The 25,853-nt window shown below is 39.2% G+C and overlaps 1 protein-coding gene and 1 long non-coding RNA gene across 5 annotated transcripts in view; one reads left to right on the top strand and one right to left on the bottom strand.

Annotated features, from left to right (window-relative positions):
* LOC115217138 (kinesin-like protein KIF16B) overlaps nt 1-18,387 on the bottom strand; it is a 117,470-nt gene extending 99,083 nt beyond the window's left edge. For all 4 annotated transcript variants that reach the window (XM_029786751.2, XM_036507298.1, XM_029786752.2 and 1 more), the window contains exon 1: nt 18,176-18,387. In XM_029786751.2, coding sequence (XP_029642611.1) covers nt 18,176-18,222 — 47 coding nt within the window. In that variant the 5' untranslated portion in view covers nt 18,223-18,387. The remainder of the gene's footprint in view (nt 1-18,175) is intronic.
* Nucleotides 1,050-22,061, top strand: LOC118765372. The gene is made up of 3 exons (XR_005001211.1): nt 1,050-1,061; nt 7,726-7,733; nt 21,984-22,061. It is a non-coding gene; the product is annotated as an uncharacterized LOC118765372 (long non-coding RNA).
* The last annotated feature ends 3,792 nt before the right edge of the window (nt 22,062-25,853 follow it).

Below are 25,853 nucleotides of genomic sequence, written 5' to 3'. Positions count from 1 at the left end.
GGCTTGGGTGGTTAAGACACTCCCTTGACAACCGTGTAATTTAGGGTTCAGACCCACTGCATGGCACCTTGGACAAGTGTCTTCTGCTATAGCCCTGTGCTGACCAATGCCTTGCGAGTGAATTTGGTAGACGGGAACTGTGTGGAACCCCAATCATATGTATATAATGTATACATGCATATATACATATGTGTATCAACATCAAAAATCAAATGGAAATTGTAGTTGTGATCCCTGTGCCGGTGGCACATAAAAAGCATCATCCGAACGTGGCCGATGCCAGCGCCGCCTTGACTGGCTTCCGTGCCAGTGACACGTAAAAAGCACCAACTGATCGTGGCCGTTACCAGCCTTCCCTGGCCCCTGTGCCGGTGGCATGTAAAAAGCACCCACTACACTCACGGAGTGGTTGGCGTTAGGAAGGGCATCCAGCTGTTGAAACACTGCCAGATCAGACTGCAGCCCCTGGCTTCCCAGACCCCAGTCGAACTGTCCAACCCATGCTAGCATGGAAAGCGGATGTTAAACGATGATGATGATGATGTGTGTGTGTGTGTGTGTGTGTTTGTCCCTCCATCACTTGACAACTGGTGTTGGTTTACTTACATCTTTGTAATTTAGCGGTTCAGCAAAAGGGACCGATGCAATAAGTACCAGACTTAAAAAAAAAAAAACCATAAGTAAGTATTGGGCTCAATTTGTTTAACTAAAACCCTTAAAAGTGGTACCCCCAGCATGGCTGCAGTCTAATGACTGAAACAGATAAAATAAATTAATCTCTCTCTATATCTATAAAGCTGAAGTTGTGTGTGTGTGTGGCAGGTTTGGCAGCCTTCAACTAACACTATCTCCTCCGAGACCCTGTGGCGCAAGTTGACCAAAATTGAGAGTGTGATAGAAAAAGGCTTGCTCTTCCTTCCATAGAAGAAAAAATTCAAATCGGACCATGTTAACACCAAAAATTATTTACATCAAAAAGGTGCTTTTTTTCTATGAAAATTCCTATTTTTTACGATTGACTGCTGTGTTGCCATTTTTCGGTGTATTTCAACCAGAAAAATGTTCACTAAAAGAGAATAACAAACTACATAATGCAAAATTTTTACTTTTCAAAAATTCCAATTCTAAAGGGTCGAAACAAACCCGAGCAACGTGGGGCGATACTGCTAGTTAAAGATAAGACCAAATTAGGTGGAGGTGAGCCAAATAACTGAAATAATCTAATGGCTTCAATTGAGGTGATACAAATAGGTACAAGTGTACTGAATGACATGGGCATAAATTTCTTAAGACAGTGAAATTCCTCTCTTAGTAGGCAAAAGAAAACAAAGAACAAACAGTAATTGTTGGTGGCTCACAAAAAGATGGGGAGATAATTTTAAGAAATGAATGATTCATTATTGGGTGGGGGGTGAGAATTGCATATTAATGAGCTTGGTAGCTATCAGGACTTAGAAACCCTCCTAGGACACCTTTTAAATATTCTTCCTTTTTCTTTTACTTTCTTCAGTCATTTGACTGAGGCCATGCTGGAGCATTGCATTTAGTCAATCAAATCGACCCCAGGATTTATTCTTTGTAAGCCTAGATAGTACTTATGCTATCGGTCCTTTTTGCCGAACCACTAAATTACGGGAACATAAACATACCAATATGGGTGCCTAGTGTATCAATAATGATCTTCCTTTATACGACTGTTAAAACCTCCTGCTAGCTAAGATGGTGAGTTATCCATTGCTTACCTGTGTTTGCAGTGATTCACAACAGTTTATTGTAAAAGTATTTCTTCACATCAGTCACACCAGGTGTCCTTTATATCATCATCATCATCATCACCATCATCCAGTAGCATAACCGGAGTGTGTGTGTGTGTGGGGGGGCTACTCCACCAGGCAACATTTTCCTGAGGCAGCGTTTTTGGCAATAGGTGAGTGGAACTGAAGAGCAGCCCTCAGCAGCACACACTGTAGCTCTGCCACAGTCATCATCATTGTTTTAATATTAGGCAACAAGCTAGTAGAAACGTTAGCACGATGGGAGAAATGCTTAGAGGTATTTCATCTGTCTTTACGTTCTGAGTTCAAATTCCGCTGAGGTTGACTTTGCCTTTCATCCTTTCACGGTCAATAAATTAAGTACCAGTTGTGTACTGAGGTCGATCTAGCCGACTAGCCCCATCCCCTAAAATTTCAGGCTTTGTGCCTAGAGTAGAAAAGAATATTAGATTATTTTCATACTGGGGCATCGGCTGAATGACTCAGTCATACACCATGTTAGCACGGATCTCAGTTGTTTGTCATCTCATCTCTGAAGCTCAATCTTTTTTGCCAAATCACTAAGTCACAGGGATGTAAACACACCAACAACGGTTGTCAAGTAGTGGTAGGGAGAAACACATACACATATAAATACATATACATATATACGATGGGCTTCTTTTCATTTTCTGTCAACTAAATCCACTCACAAGGCTTTGGTTGGCCTGAGGCTGTAGTAGAAGACACTTGCCCAAAGTGCCATGCAGTGGGATTGACCTCAGAGCCATGTGGTTGGGAAGCAAGCATCTCACCACACAGCCACACCTGTGCCAAAAATCTCATTGCTAGCATTTGGTATCTTTTCCCTTCTCTATGGTATCACCTATGTTTCTCTACAATTTTTGCAGGCTTATTTTTGAGTGGCACCAATTTGATAGTTTCTGAGACTTTACCAGTACAAAAATAAAATAACATTTCTTATGACCTCATTGACTGCATTGTTTAAACAATACTGTCTTTCTCTATTTAAAAAACAGGTTTTAATAGTTTGTCAAGGTAAGTTTTTGCTACTCAATCTAAACACAGATTTACAGATAAAAATGTAAATAGAGATTTAAACCCAACTAGAAGGAACTGCACCTGAACAAAACAACAAATTAAATACTAATATTGATACTATTACAGAGATGTACTTGCATAGCAAGTGACCTGATCTGAGATTGTGTGCTGAAACAAAAACAATTAGAGCATGGAAGGTGTTTATAAGCTATTTAAAAACACAAAAACTGTTAGATTCTCTTCAACATTTAAATTTAATTAGCCAAAGTATTTTCGTTGCTTTGAGACTGTAACCTGTTCACTGACAAAATTCTGTGCTGAGTGCCGCTGGACTGATTTCTGTGCAGGTGGCAAGTAAAGAAACACTATTTCGATCCTGTGCTTGAGGAGACCTATTGAGTCAAGTACATCAACATCAAAATAAATATCAAATGGAAATTGTAGTTGTGATCCCTGTGCCGGTGGCACATAAAAAGCTCCATCTGAACATGGCTGATGCCAGCGCCGCCTTGACTGGCTTCCGTGCTGGTGGCACGTAAAAAGCACCAACCGATTGTGGCCACTGCCAGCCTCTGCTGGCACGTAAAAAGCATCAATCGATCATGTCCATTGCCAGCCTTGCCTGGCACGTAAAAAGCACCCACTACACTCTCGGAGTGGTTGGCGTTAGGAAGGGCATCCAGCTGTAGAAACACTGCCAGATCAAGACTGGAGCCTGGTGCAGCCTCCTGGCTTCCCAGACCCAGGTCGAACCGTCCAACCCATGCTAGCATGGAAAACGGACGTTAACGATGATGATGATGATGATGATGATGTTGAAGTGAATCCAATGGTTTCTGTGTGTTTCTTAAATGGCTTATAAACACCTTCCATGCTGCAATATTGATACTGTTTGTTTATTGTAAAGACTACAGCTTTCCTCTGTGTCAATTTTCAGTATTAGGGTCCTTGCCTGATGCTGCTAAATATTATTAACTACTTCTGTTAGTGATGTTTTGAAATGTCCCTTTTTGCTATTGTATGGACCCCGAGTCAGCCCTGATCAAGCATACTTGCAAAAATTAAAGAATGGAGGAAGAAATGCCATGAACTTTTAACTCTGCTGGAAATAAAAGGATTCTTTTTCAATAAATGTCAGTTATAGGCATAGGAGTGGATGTGTGGTAAGTAGCTTGCTTACGAACTACATAGTTCTGGGGTCAGTCCCACTGCGTGGCATCTTGGGCAAGTGTCTTCTGCTATAGCCCCGGGCCGACCAATGCCTTGTGAGTGGATTTGGTAGACGGAAACTGAAAGAAGCCCGTCGTGTATATGTGTGTATATATATATATATATATATATATATGTATGTATGTATGTATGTGTGTGTGTGTGTGTGTGTGTGTGAGTGTGTGTCTGTGCATGCATGTGTGTGCGTCTGTGCTATTTTCCTTCCATTGCTTGGTAACTGTTGGTTTGTTTATGTCCCCATAACTTAGTGGTTCAGCAAAAAAGACAGACTTAAAATAAGCAGTGGGGGTGATTTGTTTGACTAAACCATATAAGGCAGGTACTCCAGGATGGCCACAGTCCAATGGCTGAAACAAGTAAAACAAAAGACAAAAAGAGAAAAGATATTGAGAGCATAGTATGGTTTGTTTTGTGTGTGTACATGCATGTGTGTGTACATGCATGTATGTGTGCATGTGTGTGTACATGCATGTGTGTGTGTGTGTACGTGCATGTGTGTGTGTGTGTGAATTATTCTTTACAATATCAATAAGTCTAATTGCTCTAATTACACATCAGATCCAGTATATACTGTTTTAATTAATTAATAAGAGATATGCTATATAATTAACAGAAAAGCCTTTTCAAAGATGCCTTTTTATTCATTACCCTTATAAACCTCATATTTCAAAACCATTTGCTTATTATTCCTTAAATAAAATTCACATAAAGCGAAATTATAAATAGATCCATAGTGTGTTCTGCATAGCTTGACACAGAAACTAGTCAGACCTCCAGTTGCATGTCTAATTATATTTAACTTCTGTAAAGTCTTGGCTTGGGTCTAAGCAGCAGTTACAATGACCAATATTATGTTGCACGAACTAGTAGCAGAACACAGGTGATTCATTCTAACAGTACGAATAAAAATGACTAAAATAACCAAGAGGACGTGTATACTTTGATTAATTGCTGGGTTGGACAGGATGTCTTTTCATTACGACACTTGACATATAAAATATACCAGCTATATTTCAAGGTACACTGTCAGATAAATTTGATTAATTATTTAATTACTTTCTTTTCAAAAGATTTGACACTTTGCTATTTTCTTTTTCATTTATCAACATACATGTACAATCCTTCGTTAACTTCTTTTTCTCGTTAAGTCCTTTAAATGTACATAGTAATGTTATCAAAACTTTTTTTAAAATTTTATGCGCCCTTTTCAAGCCTAGCCAGGCTCATGGGCCCGGTTTCCCAGTTTCTGTGGCATATGTGTTCCCCCAAGCTGGACGGGACGCCAGTCCATTGCAGCGTTACCCAAGAAACAGGAAGAAAGAGTGAGAGAAAGTTCAACCACGGGTAATTGACACACATCAAGAAGTATTCTCAAAGTTTCCACTTCACATGAGGATTCTAAGACACCCTAATGGGGGCCTTAACTCCCAAATTTTAGTCATTTCTTTTATGATTCAAAACTAGGTCAAAAGTACTGAATAGATCTTTCAGGAATTTGGAAATTATATTCTATGCATAAGGGCCACAACCCCCATGACAATTCATATATTTTTGCTGTTGATGAAATTTTAACCATAGATATTATATACAAATAAAGTAATATTTATAAAATTTCATCTTCTTACAAATTAGAAAGACCCCTTCATGGGGACTTAACACCCACAATTTAGTAATTTTATCTAAGCAAAGACAAATACAGTTGTACTCTTGGAAGCTGTAGGATCACCTGAGCATAAAAGATGAGCATTATTTGTAATTCAATGGTACAACAGTGTAAGAGTTTGCTTTGACATACACTTAGATTGTGATTTCTGCAATGTGCTGCATAAATTGTCAAGTAAATGAGGCATCTTTGCCTCCACTGATTCAGTTGCAAAGTGTTGAGTAAAGTTATTTGATTACAGACCTCCTTTCAGTCTTTTTATTATCACTGGGTCACACATAGTCCCCAGATAGTAACGTTGATTTCAAGGCCTTCCCAGATGAGTGACTGGTTATTCAAAGACATTTATAGATTGTAAATTTATTCTGTCCAGTTACGTATCAGTATAGTGGTCATTTGCAAACTCCAACTTTCATTTCTCCTTAGCCCTCACGTCACACAGTTGTTAATGTTTATTTCAGTTGGGTCATGCCCTTCCAATTGCTATAGATTCGTAATGCATCTTACTGCTGTGCCTGTCACCTGGATGGTGAGGAATACTACATTGGGAGTGGTAATGACTAGGGTACTGTAGCTGACTGCTTATTGTGATCATTCGTCTTTTGGTTTCCTGTAGCTTTGCTCTCTTTTACAAACCCAGTGAACATATATTTCCTATTTCAAAGAAATTCAAACAATAGATATAGGACCCAAGTTAAAAAGATTCTCAACAATTCAAATTCTCTGGTTCACATTAAGACGCCCACCCCCAATTTTAGAGCTCCATGACCTCCATTTTTCAGGAGCAAAATCCTTTTAACAGGTTCTATAAGACTGGAATTTTGGAATATGCACATAAAAATCAGTAGTATGGGATACAAGTGGCAAGATTATAATTTTTTTAGGGTGTGTAAATCTGCAATTTTGATGAAATTCGAAACATAGGTATTCCAGTTCATTACAGAAAATATAACAGAAAAGTCTAGTTCTTCAATTGCATGTAACACGGGCAACGCCGGGTAACTCTGCTAGTTATTTATAAGTTTAATAAGGCAACGAGATGTCAGAATCGTTAGCATGCTGGACAAAATGCTTAGCAGTATTTCACCCATCACTACGTTCTGAGTTCAAATTCTGCCAAGGTAAACTTTGCCTTTCATCCTTTTGTGGTCAATGAAATAAATACCAGTTGAACACTGGGGTCGATGTAATCGACTCATTCCCCCATTCCCTAAGCTGCCCTTGTGGCAAAAATTTGAAATAACTATTTACAAATTTTATTTACTTTGAGTTCCATAATTAAAAACGAATTATTTCCCATCTCCCCAAGTTCCCAAATTCTTATGACATGAATAATTAACAATTAACCCTTTATATACATATATATATATAATGTGAAGGCGCATGGCTCAGTGGTTAGAGTGTCAAGCTTACGACTGTGAGGTTGTGAGTTTGATTCCCAGACCTGGCTGCATGTTGTGTTCTTGAGCAAGACACTTTATTTCACGTTGCTCCAGTTCACTCAGCTATAGAAACGAGTTGCGACATCACTGGTGCATCGGAATTTGCCTTTCCCTTGGATAACATCAGTGGTGTGGAGAGGGGCGGCTGGTATGCATGGGCGACTGCTGGCCTTCCATAAACAATCTTGCCCGGACTTGTACCCTGGAGGGTAATTTTCTAGGTGCAATCCCATGGTCATCCTCCCAACCCTTTAGCATTTGATCCAGCCGTATCTGGCCGAAATATTCTTCTTGTTTTATGTTCAACCTGGCCAGATCCAGCTTCTCACACCAACTGTAAATAAGTATTACATTTAACAGAGTGATCTGAATGCTAAACGCCCTTTACAATGCAGCAGTGAAGTGTTTAAAGAATCAGTGATCTCAATATTTAAAGTTTTAAAGGTGGGAACAGATAAGAAGGTGCTAAGCTTTTTATCTCACAATTGTGGATTTATATATTATCAGGAGGGCACGTGGCCTAGTAGTTAGAGTGATGCATTCACAATCGTGAGATTGCAGTTTCAATTCCTAGATTGGGTGGTGCATTATGCTCTTGAGCAAAACACTTCATCTCATGCTACGCTGCAATCACTTCAACACTTAATGCGTGATGCACACTGTGGCACCTGTTCAGGTAACATTAATTTGATGGAGGAGGGAGGGAACTAATGTCCAGTGCATACATCTGATCACAATAAACAAATCATTTGTGCAGGTCATTTGACAAAAGCTGATCACTCAAACATCTTTGATCGGTAAGTCTATCAGACTATATGGAAGAATATGGTATCTCCTCCATTTATCTAGAAATTAGCTATTAAAAAGAGTCAAGACTATTGAAAAGGTTGCAAGACGCAACGAAAATTTTAGGAAAATAAAAATAAGTGGAAATTTTACCGGTGAGTGTGTTACATTATAGGGCACAAAACGAAAATGACTCTCCCCAGACAACAAAAGATGATAAACTTATATAGAAATGGCTGTGTGGTTAAGAAGCTCACCTTGCAACCACTTGGTCTGGGTTCAGTGCCACTGTGTGGCACCTTAGGCAAGTGCCTTCTACAACAGCCCAGGGTCAATCAATGCCTATGAGTGAATTTGGTAAATGGAAACTTTGGAAGCTCATATGTGTGTGTGTGTGTGTGTATGTGTGCACATACATGTACACACACACACACAAATATATACATACTAGCAGTAATACCCGTCATTGATTGGGTAATTACTTTTATTGTTTCTCAGGCCAAGAAGCTAGAAAAATGGGTATATTATATAGAAGAATAGCTTTACGGGATCCAGTTGACTGAAAAGGCTAAGTGGAACATCCATCTGTCACTGTTCCTTTTGACGTTTGAATAGGCAATATGCCAAAGGAGAATTGAAAGATTCAGTTTGGAATCTGAACCAATGTGAGACTATGACTACAGATTTAAGTTTACTCAGCCTGTATGTGTGTATCATATGAGAGAAAAACATGTAATAATTGAAGTAGAAAAAAAGATGGATTTCATATACAAACTTTGATACTTCTTCACACAGCTGTCCTCATCTATATGCCACACATGACCATACCAGTGCAGTCGTCTCTCTTGCACACCACATCTGATGCTTCATATGTCCAACTTTTCTCTCAAGGCACTTACACTCTGTCGTGTATGTACACTGACATTACACATCCAGCAGAGTATACTAGCTTCATTTCTATCAAACCTACACATGTCCTTAGCAGTCACAGCCCATGTTTCACTGCCACGTAACATGGCTGTTCACACACATGCATCATAGAGTCTACCTTTCACTCTGAGCGAGAGGCCTTTTGTTACCAGCAGAAGTAGGAGCTCTCTGAACTTTACCCAGGCTATTCTTATTCTAGCAGCTACACTCTCAGAGTACCCCCACCTACTGACTTGGTCACCTAAGTAATGGAAGCTATCAACTACTTCTAGTTTTTTCCCCTTGCATGTGATGGAATCTGTTTTCTGTACATCTTCGGTGTTTATTGCCCCTGTGCATCTGCCAAAATCCTTCAAGGTGATGCCCCAGCATGGCCAAAGTCTAACGACTAGAATAAGTAAAGTATAAAAATTAAGGGTTTGCAAAAGTCTAGAAATGCTGAATGAAGTGTCTTCTGTGAACCAGAAATGTTGAAACAACCAATGAATGGTTGACTGAGGTCAGTATTTCCAACAGAGTTTGATCATATCATCAAAAGACTAATCTTTATATATAAAAGTGAGGTCGTGTGCTGTCTGTCTCCTACGATTTAGATTCCTAACTACTCCCACATTTTGCGGTGCAGTGTATCTTATAGTCGTGATTCATATCGAGCCCTTCTGGGTATTAGCGCGCGTCTACGATAAGTCTACGATATAAAAATAAATTTACCATCAATTTTTTCCCATTTTTAATGCATTTTTGGCATATATAAGGGAAGTAACTCTCTAAAAATGTATTATTAAATCTCAGAACGTAAAAAGCTACAGTAACCCCCCCCTTTATGGTTAGCCATATTGAGATGGCTATTATACTTTACATCTCTAAAAATGCTTATATAGTTATTTCCCTTACAAACCCGAGCAACGCCGGGCGATACTGCTAGTGGACACTAAACAAGACTTCCTCTGTGACGGAGAACAATGGCAGAGGTTATCATTAATGGCAACTTTGTATCATTAATGACTAAACCACCATGTAGTCTCCCTCATATACAAGCAGACAGGATAGTCATGGCTGGGACAGACACATTGAGTTAACAGCAGCAAGGTGACTTGTGGTTCACTCAAGAACAAAGAACTCTATAGCCAAAAGCATGGGAAATATATAAGGCAAGCTGGAGGTAGGGGGACACACATAAGAAAAGGTGTTTACATAACACCATAGTCCCCACCACCACCACCACACACACAAACACATTAGCCTGACAAGAGAGCAAAGGAGTGAGGTGCAATCCCTGACTTCTGGTGTCCCTGTCAACAGATAATTTATTACCAATTACATTGGCCATTTATGAGGTTAGGTTGATATAATAAGCAACACTTGAACACTGTGTCAATGTATTCAGTTTGCCTGCTCTCCTGATGAGGTTGGCCTTGAGCCAAAATTTGAAACCATTTAAAACTGCCAAATGATGATAATGATGATGATCGTCTGAGATTTTTGAGATTGAGAAGAGTTAAAAATCATAGGGTATTGTCTCTGAAGCCATTGTTTTTAGTGCTTAAGTGTTTAAAGCATTCAAGCAAGCACCTGTTTTGGTGTCACATAAAAAGACCCATGCCAGTGCCACATAAGAAGTACCCATGCTGGAGCCATGTATAAAGCACTTGTGTCAGCGCCACGTAAGAAGGACCTGTGATGGTGCCACATAAAAAGCACCCATGTCAATGTTACGTAAAGAGCACCCAGTACACTGTAAAGTGGTTGGCATTAGGAAAGGGCATCCAACAGTAGAAACCATGCCAAAACAGACAACTGAAGCTTGAGCAGCCCTCCAGCTGACCAGCTGTGTCAAATCATGTCAGGATAGAAAACAGATGTTAAATTTGTTTCTACTCTAGGCACAAGGCTTGAAATTTGGGGGGAGGATGCCAATTGATTAGATCAACACCAGTACGCAACTGGTACTTAATTTATCGACCCCGGAAGGATGAAAAGCAAAGTTGACTTCAGCAGAATTTGAACTCAGACGAAATACCTCTAAGCATTTCGCCCAGTGTGCTAACCCTTCTGCCAGCTTCATGGCTTAAAATGGATGTTAAATTACGATGATAATGATGATGATGATATCTGGCCAAAATATTTTACCTGTTTTATGTTCAAGCCAACCAGATTTGGCCTCTCACTCCTACTCGGTAATCATCATCATCATCATCATTTAACATCCGCTTTCCATGCTAGCATGGGTTGGACGAATGACTGAGGACTGGCGAACCAGATGGCTGCACCAGGCTCCAATCTTAATGTAATTCAAAAAATAAACTATCATATCATTGAAATCTTCAAGTTACAGGATAATGCAGGATTAATTCAAAGCACTTTGAATAAACAAGCAAATACATTTGACAGAATGATGTGAAAGCTAAAGGGTTGACCACCAGAGATATTGTACGGTCATCACTGGCTGTAAATGGTTCCCAGACCAGCTATGTCTGGAGATTGCAGCAGACAATTTTATACAATAGTAAAACAAATTGTAGCCGAATCAAAAGATTAGTTAGGAAGTATCACCATAAAAGGTAAAAAGCAATCAAGAAATAATTACAGACAACGAGCGAGAAGACCACTTAAAAGTAAAAATCATAATATCCGTTATTCTTTAAAAGAGTGCACACTCACACCCACAGATAGTGTATCTTGCCATTGAGTTTGACAAGTGACCTACACAGCTAAGGTCACTCTCTGACCAGCCATAACAAACAACCTTCCAAATGTGTGTTTGTGTGGCAGTGGTGGTGGACTCTTCTGTTGTAAATGATAGATGAGGTGCCACAACTTTTTACTGAACGACCAGTACAGATAATTTGTTTAGAGTGACCAAATGTATGTGCTGTAGGTAAAGCTCATTCCCTCCATCAATTCAACGTTGCCTGTAATGATATGCAGAAGATCTGGTCATCAAATCTAAGTAGAGATTTCAAACTTAAAATCTTCAAAGCCACAGTCAAACCAATTCTATTATATGGCTCAGAAACCTGGACGTTATCAAAGAAGCTTGACAGGTGGTTGGATGGAACTTACACCTGCCTCCTTATGAGAGCTCAAAATCTCTTGCGGAAGAGTCATCCAACCAAAGTACAAATATATGGGAAACTACCACCTGTGTCATCTCTTGTGAAAGGTAGAAGAGTCCAGTTTGCTGGACATTGTTGTAGAGCTGAAAACGAGGTAATTTCTACTCTTCTCCCCTGGAAGCCATCTGCTCGCGATACCAGAGGGCGCACACTCTCCTACCCTGATGTAATCTCCAGGGATACAGGCATCCAGCAACAGGACCTCCGTAATGCTATGATGGACCGTGAGGTCTGGCGTAACACAGTAAATTCCATTGTCTCGACCACGGTCGAACGATGATGATGTTGCACAATGTAGCATATGTCAGATGTTGGAGTGACTGCAGAGCAACATGAGATGAAGCGCTTTGCTCAAGAATACAACGCACCACCCGGTCTAGGAATTGAAACCCTTATCTTGCAATCACGAGTGCTACACCCTAACCACTGGGCCATGTGGCTTTATTTGTGTGTGTGTGTAGCATACACACATACTTGGGTCTACACAACAACACAGTTGAAACGTGTATCTATTGAGCTCTCTCTGTCAATGCAGCTGTGATCTGAAATTTGATTCTGTTCCCCTACACTCTGCCCTTATACATCAACAGCCTACCTACTTGTCATTCCCTCCCACAATACTTATTCCTATGCAAATGAAACCCCTCTTCATACTTCCCTAAACTTTCTGCATGCATTATTCACATGCAACATAAACACCTCACACCAAATCTCTGTTGTGTTCATGAAAAAAAGAGACATCATCATCATCATCGTTTACGGTGGCGAGCTGGCAGAACCGTTAGCACGCCGGGTGAAATGCTTAGTGGTATTTTGTCTGCCGTTACGTTCTGAGTTCAAATTCCGCCAAGGCCGACTTTGCCTTTCATCCTTTCGGTGTCGATAAATTAAGTACCAGAGACGCACTGTGGTCGATATAATCGACTTAATCCATTTGTCTGTCTTTGTTTGTCCCCTCTATGTTTAGCCCCTTGTGGGTAGTAAAGAAATAGGTATTTACTCCATCCTAATTCCCCCTCCAAACTACAAGTCCTTTCTTTCATTCTCAAAAATGTTGGCTCTGTGATATTGTCCTCCTTACACATGACTTTTTACAGTCAACTGTACAAAAAGGAACATCAACTTAAAACAGCTCCTTCCGACAATGTAAAAGATATAACAACAAACTCTAGTGGCTTATCCAGGAGAATATATTTTTGTATTACTTTGGCCTGGAGAAAGGAGCTGTCTCCATGGACCTTCAGAGGCACTGCAAAGCCAGTGAGATCAATTTCCTCAATATTCCATTTAAAATATTACCAGTTGATGATTACAGGAAAAAAATTTAGGAAGAAATGTCCAAAGAGTTGATTTTCTGGTAAGAAAGGACTGAACATAGTAGAGAGTATAGGGTCTGGGAGTTTGGATACAATATGGGCGATGAAAAAAAGAGACAAATAAATCAGGAGTACCTAAATGGAGATGGAATAAGACCACCCACCTCTGAGGAGTATCGAGTGACTACTGTAGTAGTGGAAGAAAAGGAAGAGAGAGGAGACAGAATGTAAGATGATAGAGTGTATTTGAGAGGGGTTTCATGCCAACGGAATGCATTGAATGCGTCTAACCAAATACCATTCCAATACGCTTTCCACCTTTCTATATGGTTCAGGAACACAACACCTGATAACCATTCAAGAAAAGAAACTGGATGCTTCTGACACGACAGAAGATGACACTGGAAATATCAGATATAAAATGGAACAACTTTATTAGCATCAACATCAGGAGGAGAGCAGGCCAATGCACAATATCCATCACCATATACCATCTCTGACTGAGTTGGCTGGGAAATGTTCTAAGACTCCTAAACAAGTCTTTAAGTGGAACCCTCAGGGGCAACAGCAAAGGGGACATCCAAAGATGAACTGGCACTAGATGATCGACAGGAACCATCAGCAGGTAAACCTACAAGAGGATGATGAACTGAAGGTGGCTGATGACTGCTTTATGCTTTGCCTGATGCAGGAGTATCTGAGTTTCGGTAAGTTTCATGCCGGTCACTTAGCATAGAACTAGTAGTTATGAATAACAGAACCCCAACCAGCCAGCTAAACTGAAATCCTCTATAGTCCAAGAGGTGGTGGGACGTTACGTGTGGATTTGTGATGGGCAGTTGCAGAAGGCATGATCTGATAGGGGCAAAGACAATTTCAGTTTGGCAGACCTTGGGTTTTGAGTTTAAAAAGAGTTCAAATGTATTCAGAGTATCAGGGACACATATAGAGAATGAAACTAGTTCATTATTTACATTTGACGGTTGTTAACACAGCGTTTCGGCTGATATACCCTCCAGCCTTCATCAGATGTCTTGGGGGAAATTTCAAACCTGGGTTCTCGTTCCTAAGGTATTTTTCGATGTTGTTGTTATTATTATTTAGGTCACTGCCAAGAATCAAACTCGGAATCTTGGGGTTAGTCGTCCGCGCTCTTAGCCATATGGTGTAGTGGTTAAGAGCACGGGTTACTAACCCCAAAATTCCGAGTTCGATTCCAAGCAGTGACCTGAATAATAACAACAACAACAGCGAAAAGTACCATAGGAATGAGAACCCAGATTCGAAACTTCCCCAAGACACTTAATGAAGGCTGGGGGGTATAACAGCCGAAACGTTGTGTTAACAACAAACAAGATAAGGACAAATATCCGTCAAATGTAAATAATGTACATAATTCCTCAACTCTTAAGTATAGAACTGTATGAAACTAGTTGATGTAGGAAGGCGAGGATTGTAAATAGTTCAGTTCTATGCCAATGGCATCAGTCTGGGAGCCAAGAATAGTCGTAAGCATTGAAGTTACCAATGACAATTTCAGTGTTTACAAAATATCTAAATGAAATATCGGGTGACGACGGTCAGGTCTAACATATATAAACACCATGGCATGGGAATAATTTGTAATGAGAAAACTTTTTGATTTATACGTTTTTGAAGTATGTGAAACTGATTTGTAAAAGCTAACTAACACAAAGACAAGAAGAAAATAAAACAAAATGACACTGAGAGAACGGTGCCAGGGAAGCTGTGTCATCAGTCATGGGATGAAGTTAGATGAAGTTAGAAGAGAAAGTTTATGACGAAGGGAAAACAAGCAAATTCTGAACGAGACTTTGAAGTGATAAAGCCTGGCTTTTAAGAAAAGTTCAAAAAGAAAAGGGATTAGTCCTTATATTATTTCCTAAACAATAGATCTTCTTTTGCTGGCGTTATATTTTCAATTTAAGTAATTTTTACTAAAGTGTTTCAAAGCCAAGAGTTATTTGAGTGTAGGAAAAATATCGTTGAATTCTGCTGCAGAACTCATACCGAAATAACCCAGGGTGTTTGAAGATGTACACAGAAAGCAATACTTCACTAGGAACACTGACAAAACATTTACCTCATTCAGATATTTGAATGTTGCTGTGTTGAACCCCAGGTCGGCCCTAATTAAGAAGAAATGATGATTAACAAACATTTCAGCTATACTCGGGACAAAGTATACTTTCTTAAAGATGGGTTAGGGTGTTTATATGAGAGAGATTTGGCTGTTATTTCGAATAGGTGGAGCGATTGTGTAGAATTTCTCGAAGGAGAACGTCTTCAAAAGTTGTGAATTTGTTCACTTTAATGTCTAAAACTGCAAAAGTAACAAAATCAATTTGTTAATAGTAAATCGAATTTTCTTTTTTTAGAAAAAACAAAAAACAAAAAAAAAAAAACTTCGCAGTATTGACATAATTAGAAATCCTGTCCTGCTTCGATCCATCTGTGACAAACCACAGCTTTTCTTCTTCATGAAACGATTGTAGACAAACAGTAAAAAAAAAGTTGAACGTAAACAAAACGAGTGTATATATATTTTAAGAGTGTGAATGAATTAAATTGTCTTCGAGAGTTCATGCAAGTACTGAATATGCAATAATTAACCCCAAACAAGTGCGTTATGACTTCATATACTTAGAAGTAGATCCGATTCGACTACAAAGTGATTAAATAGGTTACAAGGATAAAGTTCAAGCGATTAAAATTTGCCTTATATGTTTATATAGAATAAATGAAGGGCTTAAAACAAAGGGAGCAAGTGTGTGTATGTAAATGTCTTCTTCTTCCTCTTCTTCTTCATCATCATCATTATCATCATCATCGTCGTCATCATCATCACCACCATCTTCTCCTTCTCCTCCTTCTTCTTCATCATCATCATTATCATCGTCGTCATAATCATCACCACCACCACCATCATCGTCATCTTCTCCTTCTCCACCCCCTACCCCTTAACTTTGTCACTAATGTTTTTTAGTATAACACCTACGCTAATTCTATAAACCTACGCTAATTCTATAAACAAGCCTGTCAATATAAATATTCTCCTGAATTGAACTGAGACTGCCAGCCGCCACTGACCATTCAAAATACGACCATCAGGGCACTCCCAGATTCTCCCATCCCCCTTTCCCCACCAGCCTTCTTCCTCTACTACCCTTCCAAGAACTCACAACGACCTCCGACACACAAGTGCAAACAAGGGAGTCAGAGAAAGGCAGAATGCCACTTAAATCTGAACACTACTATAGAAATATTCTTTTAAAAAAACTTTTCTTCTAATTTTTCTAAATTTAATTATTTAATCGTTACAGTTGAAAAGGTCTCAAAATGACCGAAACCGGTACTGAAATGTTCACTATAAAATTATTTTAGCATTTTCTATTTTTGACTTGTTTTTTCATATATATATATATATATATATATATATATATATAAAGGTTTCAAATTATTATTATTTTCTTTTTAATTGAAGATATTTTGCTAAAATAGAAGAAATTCATCGCCCAAAATATTTAGTCTAAAACTTTCACCGAAATCACGATCTGTTGTTGTTTAGCCCAAGGTAAGTCCTAATTAGGCAACCCTATAATCAAAGGCGTTCCAGTTGTGACAACCTTGTCTTTTCCTATGTCGGGGACAACTTTACCCAACGTGTCCTTCATTTAGAAAGACAGTAGTGTGTTTCTGAGGGATGTTTTGCTGTTATTTCTCCCGTGCTGAGCAACCATGTAGAGGTTCCTTTGTTATTCTATTCTTGATAAACGATGTCCCTGTAATCAGGACTCATCCCAGAAAAGGGTCCCATAGATCTTACCAAATTAATTTTACATATTATGGGAACAAGAACTTTAGATGAGATCACTGTTTATAAAGTTTTTATCAACAATTCTCTACCTTAAATGCAAACATGAAAATAACCATTGCCAGCTTTATCTATTTTGGAAATAGAAGACTGTTTTACAAGGAGAGAGAGTATGCCATGAACTAATTCGTCCCACAACAATGATACTAACTGAGGAAGTCTTTGAAGATTGAACCTCAGAAAGTCGGACACATAGCTACACATGATAAAGCTTCCACCCAGCAATGTCTCCTCTTTGTTTCCATGAATTAAATAACTTTCGTTAACAATGAATATATTTACCAAACTTTTTTTATTTTGTTTACCCTAAAGAGATCGAAGCGAATTGATGAAATTAAATATAGACGAGGATATTAAAGTGGAAAGGATTTGCGTTTTACTTGTGTTTGTCTTAAATAATCGTAAATAACAATTAAGAACTTGAGAACAGTGGTCCCAGTGCGCGCACTCGCGTAAGCTAGTCGTGACTAGTCGATCCTACTAGACTCCTCAGCAAAGTAAATAAAACACGAAATAAATAATTTTTGTTAAACAAAGCAAATAAACACACAAAAACACAAAGTAAGGATCGACCAGTCACGACTAGCTAGCGCGGATGCGCGACTAGGCGAGTGCGCGCACCGGGACCACTGTTCCCCTCAAGTAGCACCATCGTAAGTAATAATTAAACGGTAAATTAAACACACACCGTTTTATGAGAAGCAAACATTAAAATGCTTAACAATTAGTGTTATAAAGTTTCATAAATAATATAAACTCTGCTGACAATGGAAAAGATTTGACCTGAAAGAAATAAAGGAAGCAGCTGACAGGTTTTACAGTCAATCAAACACTTTATCAATAATACCACACGTATTATATATTGATATTATATATACACACACACATATATATATAAGTATTTTATATATGCAATTAGTGACCAGCAAGTTTTACTTTGGACATAAAAACAATGCGAAAGGAAAGATGAAAGGCTCTTGCCTCTGGTTGATGGGCCTCACACGCACGGCTACTTTAACGGACGTCATTTTGGAAGAAGGAATTAATTAATAATCAGCGATGAGAAACATGTATGAAGAAAGTTGGTAGATCCAGAAAGAAGGAGGCCGAAATTCAGAGACCGACGGAAGGCCAGAGAGGGACGACCATCTTGAAATGGCACATGACAGGTTTTGAAGGAGAGAGAGAGATTATATACAGGGAGAGACAGAGAGGGAGGAGAGAAGGAGAGAGAGACAGAAGATAAAGAAGGGGAGAGAAAGAGAGAGACAGAAAGAGGGAGGAGATAGAGAGACAGACAGAGAGGGGGAGAAGGAGATAGAGACAGAGATAGAAAGGGGGAGAAGGAGATAGAGACAGAGACAGAAAGGGGGAGAAGGAGATAGAGAGACAGAGAGAGAGGAGGAGAGAGAGACAGAGATGAGACAGAAGATAAAGAGGAGGAAAGAGAGAGAGGGAGGGAGAGAGAGAGACAGAGGCAAAGAGAGAGGGGGAGATAGACAGAGAGGGGAGAGAGATAGAGAAAGGGAGAGAGAGAGGAGAAGAGACAGAAAGAGAGAGAGCGAGAGACAGAGACAGAAAGAGGAGGAGTGAGTTTCTGTGATGGGTTGTAAGGGAGATAACTCCATTGCCTAGCTGTAGGTTGTCTTATTACAGCAGAAGGGTAACAAAGGCAGGTGAGGGCGCGTGGCTTAGTGGTTAGGGCATTCGGCTCATGATCGTAAGGTTGTGAGTTCGATTCCCGGCGACGCGTTGTGTCCTTGAGCAAGACACTTTATTTCACGTTGCTCCAGTCCACTCAGCTGGCAAAAATGAGTTGTACTTGTATTTCAAAGGGTCAGCCTTGTCACTTTCTGTGTCACGCTGATTATCCCCGAGAACTACGTTAAGGGTACACGTGTCTGTGGAATGCTCAGCCATTTGCACGTTAATTTCACGAGCAAGCTGTTCCGTTGATCGTATCAGCTGGGACCCTCGTCGTCGTAAGCGGCGGAGTCTTTAGAACAAAGGCAGAGATGTTGGAGAAAATAGTTTTACAAGGATGGAGATGTGGAACAGACGAGCAAAACTCTCTTCATTGGAATTCAGTTTCCCGATCCAGTAAGAAACACATGAACGTCGCAAAAACCCCCCAAAAAACACCTCCATTTCACTATCTTACATTATCAGCTTACTCTATTGTGTCTGAATGAAGAAAAAATAAAATCAATATACTTAATTTATTTTGCTTTTAAACTAAATAATGAAGACTCACTAATTAAAAGTCTCTTTCAGCTGAATCAGGAAGTTAATGAAAACAAATTTACAATGAACAACTGGGTTAAAAAGAAAAACTTGAGAGAATGAGAGAGAGAGAAAGAGAGAGAGAGAGAGAAAGAGAGAGAGAGAAAAAGAGAGGGTAAATTTTCAGATTAACACCTGCACGATTTTCACAAAAAAAAAAAAAAAAAATTCGTTTTTTTTTTGCGTCGAATCAAGTACCCTGACCTAATATGCTGCAAATCCCTTATTTTGGTTCAGAAAAAGGCAAGGGGCGAATTTGAATTTTTTTCCTTTTCCGTTGAATGAATTCCTGTAACATGCTAATATTACCCATCCTAATATGCTAGAAAACCCTTTTTGCCTACCTTCTGGATCTGAAAAAAATTAACTTTTTCTCAGAAACCCAGTTTTTTTTCCACAGGGCCAACACCCCACTTCCACTGGGAGGACGGCTCGGAAAGAAAATCCTCTCGTAACCGCCAAACAGCGGAGGCAGATCTCTTGGTCCTTCAACAGGGTTTCTGTAGCAACAACAACATCTAAATCCTGTGACCTGATGTCATTTAGGAAGCGCCCTTGCTTCCAGCTCGGCATCAGGCCACGCACATTTATGCACCCTACATGAATGCGAGACATTGACTTACCTTATTCGGTAGTCTTTCCTTTTTCCGGGGTTCATGGGGTGGTGTTCCGACATAGGCCCTCATTCAAGGATTCGTGAAAATCGAATCTCGGTCCACTTATGTCGGATGCAAAGTTTGATTTTAATATATTGCAGTTCATATTGAAGTCAAGGTATCGCCCTCTGAAGGTTGGCATCCAGTATACAGATATCCCGAACTCATACTCAATGCGGTTTATTAATATTTCCAGGAATGCTAGCTGATTCTCTTTTTTCTTTTTCTATTGTGAACTTCATGGAGGGCTCTACTGAGTTCATATGATCTAGCAGTACTTGGACGTCTTCCAGGTAGGGCCAGAGAATAAATGGATCATCACAGGGTTGGCTTAGGTGCTATTGATCCTAAAGCCAAATTCTCAAAGTATTCCATATATATATTGGCTATTATTGGTGATAATCCCGAACCCATAGCTAAAGCCTCTTCTTGTCGATGAATATCAGTATCTACTCAGAAGTAGGTAGTTTCTACACAGAGGGTCTACATTATGCAAAGCAGAAGCAGAAAATCTCAAATTTCAGTTTTCAAGTTTAAGTAGCTTGGGAGTTATAGAGTTTTTAATTTGTTACTACTTAGACCTTACTTTAAGAAATAGCCTCTTCCTCTCCTTTTTCATTTCTGTGAAGCTAAAAACTCTGACTATATTAACTGTTTTTCAGAATAGTAGGCTTATCCAACTAGAGTATCTAAAATAATGTCTGATAAGAGAAGTGCTTGTGTCACTCAAAGAAACAGAAAAATCTGGACGAAGAATCTCATGCAATTTCAAGACTCACATAGGAAAAGAAGACCTGTTCCTCTAGAAGAGCATTCTTTGGAAAGCAACTGCAGGATACCAATCAAACTTCAAATTGATGGTTGCTACCTGTTCCTTGGAGGTACCATCAAAGGAAGGAAATAAAGAACAAAGGAAATTTCGAAAGAAGTAACTTTTTTATGGCAAAAGAAATTAAATTTCCCATATTAATTCAAAATGTACAAACAAAAGTAGAAAAAGTCCTGAATACCTATGATAAATGTGTAAAACGATGAAAATATGATTCATTGAAAGGAATTTTTGACATCACAAAGGAAAATGGAGAATGGGTGTGTAATAAGGATAGAAATTGAAAGCAAGAGACAGGTTGGGTATGGAACTGGAAAGGCAGCCAATTCCAAAACTATCCATCCATCCAAAAAAAGAAAAGAGTTCTTGATGACAACTTCAACCAGAGCAACTCCTGTATCATTGGCAATGTCTGAAGCAGAGACAGAATGTGAATATCAAGACTCTGAAAAATCAGATGAAGAATCCACACAAACAAGGAGTAAGTATAGCAAAACTGGAACTGCAACCAAGTTAGTAATATCTTCCAAGCTATCAACCCAAAAAGCAGCAACAGTTTGTCGACAATTATCTCAAGATGGAATCAATGTCAAGACTCCTTCTAATGTGGTATTTACAGATTGATTATCAAAGAAGCTGTTAAGCTAAAAAAGAAAATAAAGAAAACACTACATTTAGAAAATTGGTCATTGCATTTAGATGGTAAACGTATAGATGACCAAGAATACCAAGTTCTAGTTTTAAAGAATGAACAGGGAGAAGTTAAGTTAGAAGCACTCTTATTACTAAATGGAAAAGCCGTTACTGTTGTGAAAGGAATAACAACTGTTTTAGATGAATGCAATTTATGGGACTGTGTTAAGATGATTGTCACTGTTGGGAAAAGAAATGGCATTGTCATTTAGTTGCAAAGGTTGTTTGCTTGAAAAGGTTTGAAAGAAGTGCAATTTATTGGTTGTCAGCATCAGATCCTTGATAGAGTTCTTCATGTTGTAATGGATAATGAACTTGGAGAAAAAAGTCATCTCCCAATATTGAATATACATTCATCCCAGAGTTTCTAAGTAATTACAAGAAACTCCAGGTTAATTTCAACAATTGTGAAGAAAAGATTACTAAGTCAGCAGGAAGGTGAGACAACATTTGTTTTTCGTCAGAGTTTTTCATTTCTTTGAAGAAACCAGAAAATTTCCTACTGTAAAGTTTCAAAAAATACCCAGCTTAAGTAATGCAAGATGGAATTATTAAGCAATACTAGCTCTTTTGGCATTTATTCTTCTACCAGGGAAAAGAGTTTTGTTTCTCAATGTGTGTCGATTCATCCCTTACAGCTGTGGAGATTTTTGGTTTACTGACCAAATATTCAAGGTACATGATTATTAGAAGTTGTGGTAGCCTGCAAGGTCATAAGAAAGCATTGAACTTTGTAAAAATCTTTTGGAGTCGAGACCCATCAAAACTGGGAATTCCCAGAACAAATCAGAGTGCAGATTGGGCAATCAAGTACCTTCAAGATCTTTATGATGTTTGTAAAAAGGAGAAACTTCAGCTTCGATTTATTTTATCTAACAAAATATATTAATTCTTTGTTATGTTTAAAAATTTGCAAACATTCAGCACCCTTTTTCTTATACAGTTATTTAAAACTGGAATTAAACCTATAAAGTTTAAAATATGAATTGTTTTTAATTTTGTATGTTATCAAATGCTTGTAGCGGCTGACATATAGGCAATAATAAAAGCAAAAAGCAATATTACTATCCATGAAATGGTCAAATAGTTTGGGTTCAGGATGGATGATCAAATAAAAAAATGTGTACCCATAAGACTACTACTAATTCAAACTATGACTAGAAATATTTTGTGACTTTGAAATAAGAAAAAAGAGATGACCACAGGGGAATCTTTCTCGTAATAAATGTTTCAATGGCTACAAACAAATTACAGAAGCTGAGATGCTTTAAATATCTAGGAGAATGGGATATAATAATAATAATAAAAACATTGTGTACAGTGCTCAGGTGCACTACAACTCATCTAAAGTGTATGTATAATCAGGTGTAGTTTCGGCAGATTTCGGAAAGCATGAGGGCCTTAAAGGATGCAGTGTCATGGCAGTCAACAACTGACGCAGGCAGTTTGTTCCATGCTTCAGCAACTCTGAGCCTGAAAAAATGGGCTAATCAACTGCAGAAGAGTGCTTTGCAGTGGTTTCATGCAGACAAGGCATGATTCTTGATTGCCAAAGTTCACTTAGCAGTTCAACAACACTTTTCTCACGGCAAAACAATAGTTTTTCTGTGAGTGACAGCAATTACATTGACCAAATGCCTTCACTAAACAGAATAATGTCTTTGCCACTTGACCCTTCTGACCTCTTCAATTTTACCAAAAGCTAGATTAGAGATAACAGACCCCCAAAGAAATCTGTTGTTCTCAACACTATTTCTATCCTTCTAGCTGGTTTTGCATAGTTATAAATACTAGAATTTGGTAAGGCAAAATCAGTTGGGGAACCGAGATGACCAGGGTCATGGCCAAAAGCAGGCAGCCACAAAAGACAAATAGCCAGAGGGAGAAAGGTTACAATCAGCTAACTATGAGACAACTTCCCTCGGCTCCATTTCTTTTTCTCTTACAGCACAATTCTATCACTATCTTGGGTTTACTACTACAAGATGAACGTGTATACGCATACAGGCTGGAATTAACTTTCTTAAGCTCGCATGCTCTTTCAATTATATCACACCTGCCTGTCGAGGCATGGCATTATACCAAGTAAATATTTCTTTACAACTTTGATCCCTATCTATCCTATGAACCCATTTGATTGCTGCTTCACTCACAGAGACCTCCATGGCCATTTGATGCTCAAATAATCTCTCTATATATAAAGCTGAAGTTGTCTGTGTATGGCAGGTTTGGTAGCCTTCAACTAACACTATCTCCTCCGAGACCCTGTGGCGCAAGTTGACCAAAATTGAGAGTATGATAGAAGAAGGCTTGCTCTTCCTTCCGTACAAGAAAAAATTCAAATTGGACCATGTTAACACCAAAAATTATTTACATCAAAAAGGTGCTTTTTTTCTATGAAAATCCCTATTTTTTACGATTTTTTGACTGCTGTGTCATCATTTTTCGGTGTATTTCAACCAGAAAAACGTTCACTTAAAAAGAATAACAAGCTACATAATGCAAAATTTTTACTTATCAAAAATTCCAATTCTAAAGGGTCGAAACAAACCCGAGCAACACCGGGCGATACTACTAGTTGTATTCTATTTCTATAATTAAATGCTCATAGGAATTGTATAAAAGAAACTGTTAAAATATTTTGGGTCCGGCAGAAGCAGAACCAGTTTATTGCAAATAAATTTTAGCAGCAAAATCTTATGTGGACCCCTTCGCCTAAGAGCTATACGGACCCTGGTTGAAAATCACTGCTGTGGCTACTTAAAGAGGGTGTGATTAATATTTATCACAATGTGCTGGTGGCACATAAAAGCACTTTTTGAGCATTGGGCCTCATGGAGGCAAGGACATAGCCAAGACCTGGTTTTGGCAGTGGCTATCCCAGAAAGGGAGAGCGGAGGTGACCAATGTGTTTATCGCATCGGTCATCACCTACCGCCTAACCGTCATTCCTTGCCCTGATTTGTGGTTGAGCAAGCTGGAAAGACAGCTCTTCTGATTCTTGTGGAAGGGCTTGAAACTGCTTGTGAGATGCTCTATTTGCTGCCAACAACCGTTAAAGGGTGGGCCAGGGATGCCTTGGCTGATGATGCGCAGGCAAACGCTGAGGTTGAGGCATCTGTGGCTCCATCTGGATAGTGATTGGGTGTGGTCTCCGCTTGCGAAACATCTGTTTCCCAAGTTCACTTGCATCGGTGGACTGGATACCTGTTTCTATCATAGATCGAAGTTGGGTACATGTTTTATGGACTGTTGTAAGGCTCTCCGGACATTCCATCTCTCGGGCAATGCCTGCGGTAGTGGTTCTACCACATTCTTCCATAGAGGGTTGGTAGAGGCGAAATGTGATGATACCTTGGGGGAAGCCCTAGGTCTCGATGATAACCAGCTGGCCAGTCTGTTCCAATGTACATTTGGGCCGAAAACACTGTGTAACTTCCAGAAGTCTTTGGCATGGCAATGTTACCGAGGAGCCTTACCTGTCTGGGACAAACTCACAAGGCATGGTAGCGCTGGCCCACCGACCTGTCCAAGATGTGGGCGAGACAGGGAAACCGTCCTGCATGCTATTGTTCAGAGTTTGGAGGTGTCAGATGTACAAGTACAGGAAGAGTACAGGAAGAGTACAGCTATCGAGTGAGTCAATAGTAAAAATTGACCCACCGGATTTCCTATCGAAAGAAGGTAAGAATTGTTTTCTCATCGTAGTAGCAACTGCAAGAGAGGTGATTTGGAAGACGTGAATGAAAGGGTTAATAACAGGCATTTTTATCTCTGGCCCTGACATGGTGAATTTCTTCACCTTCCACCTAAGAAGGAAAATAGGGTTAGAGAAAAAATGCTTGTCCGTGAAAATGTTCCAAGATTGATGGAAGAATATCGCATGAATGTTGCATATGGACAGGACCGCATGAATACAATGCAGGACGAACCCAAAGCGTTAGTGGTGAGACGGGGCTTGTGGGGTCCGAGCATATCCCGTCTCCCCACTCCATTCTGTATTGTTGTCTTGTATATGTTATCATTCGAACTATTCATATTTATGTAAAATCTTTAAATTCATTTTTTTGTTAACTCATATGTGAAATCTGACCCCATATCAGATTGTAATGTCCCTCTCTTTGTTGTCCCCTTGTGGAAAATAAAAAATTTGCAAAATGCTTAGCGGTATTTCACCCGTGGCTATGATCTGAGTTCA

The sequence above is a fragment of the Octopus sinensis genome, linkage group LG11 (assembly GCF_006345805.1).
Source record: "Octopus sinensis linkage group LG11, ASM634580v1, whole genome shotgun sequence".
NCBI classification, from domain to species: domain Eukaryota; kingdom Metazoa; phylum Mollusca; class Cephalopoda; order Octopoda; family Octopodidae; genus Octopus; species Octopus sinensis.
Note: the sequence above shows the minus strand (reverse complement) of the source record. Positions and strands in the feature narration are given on the sequence as shown.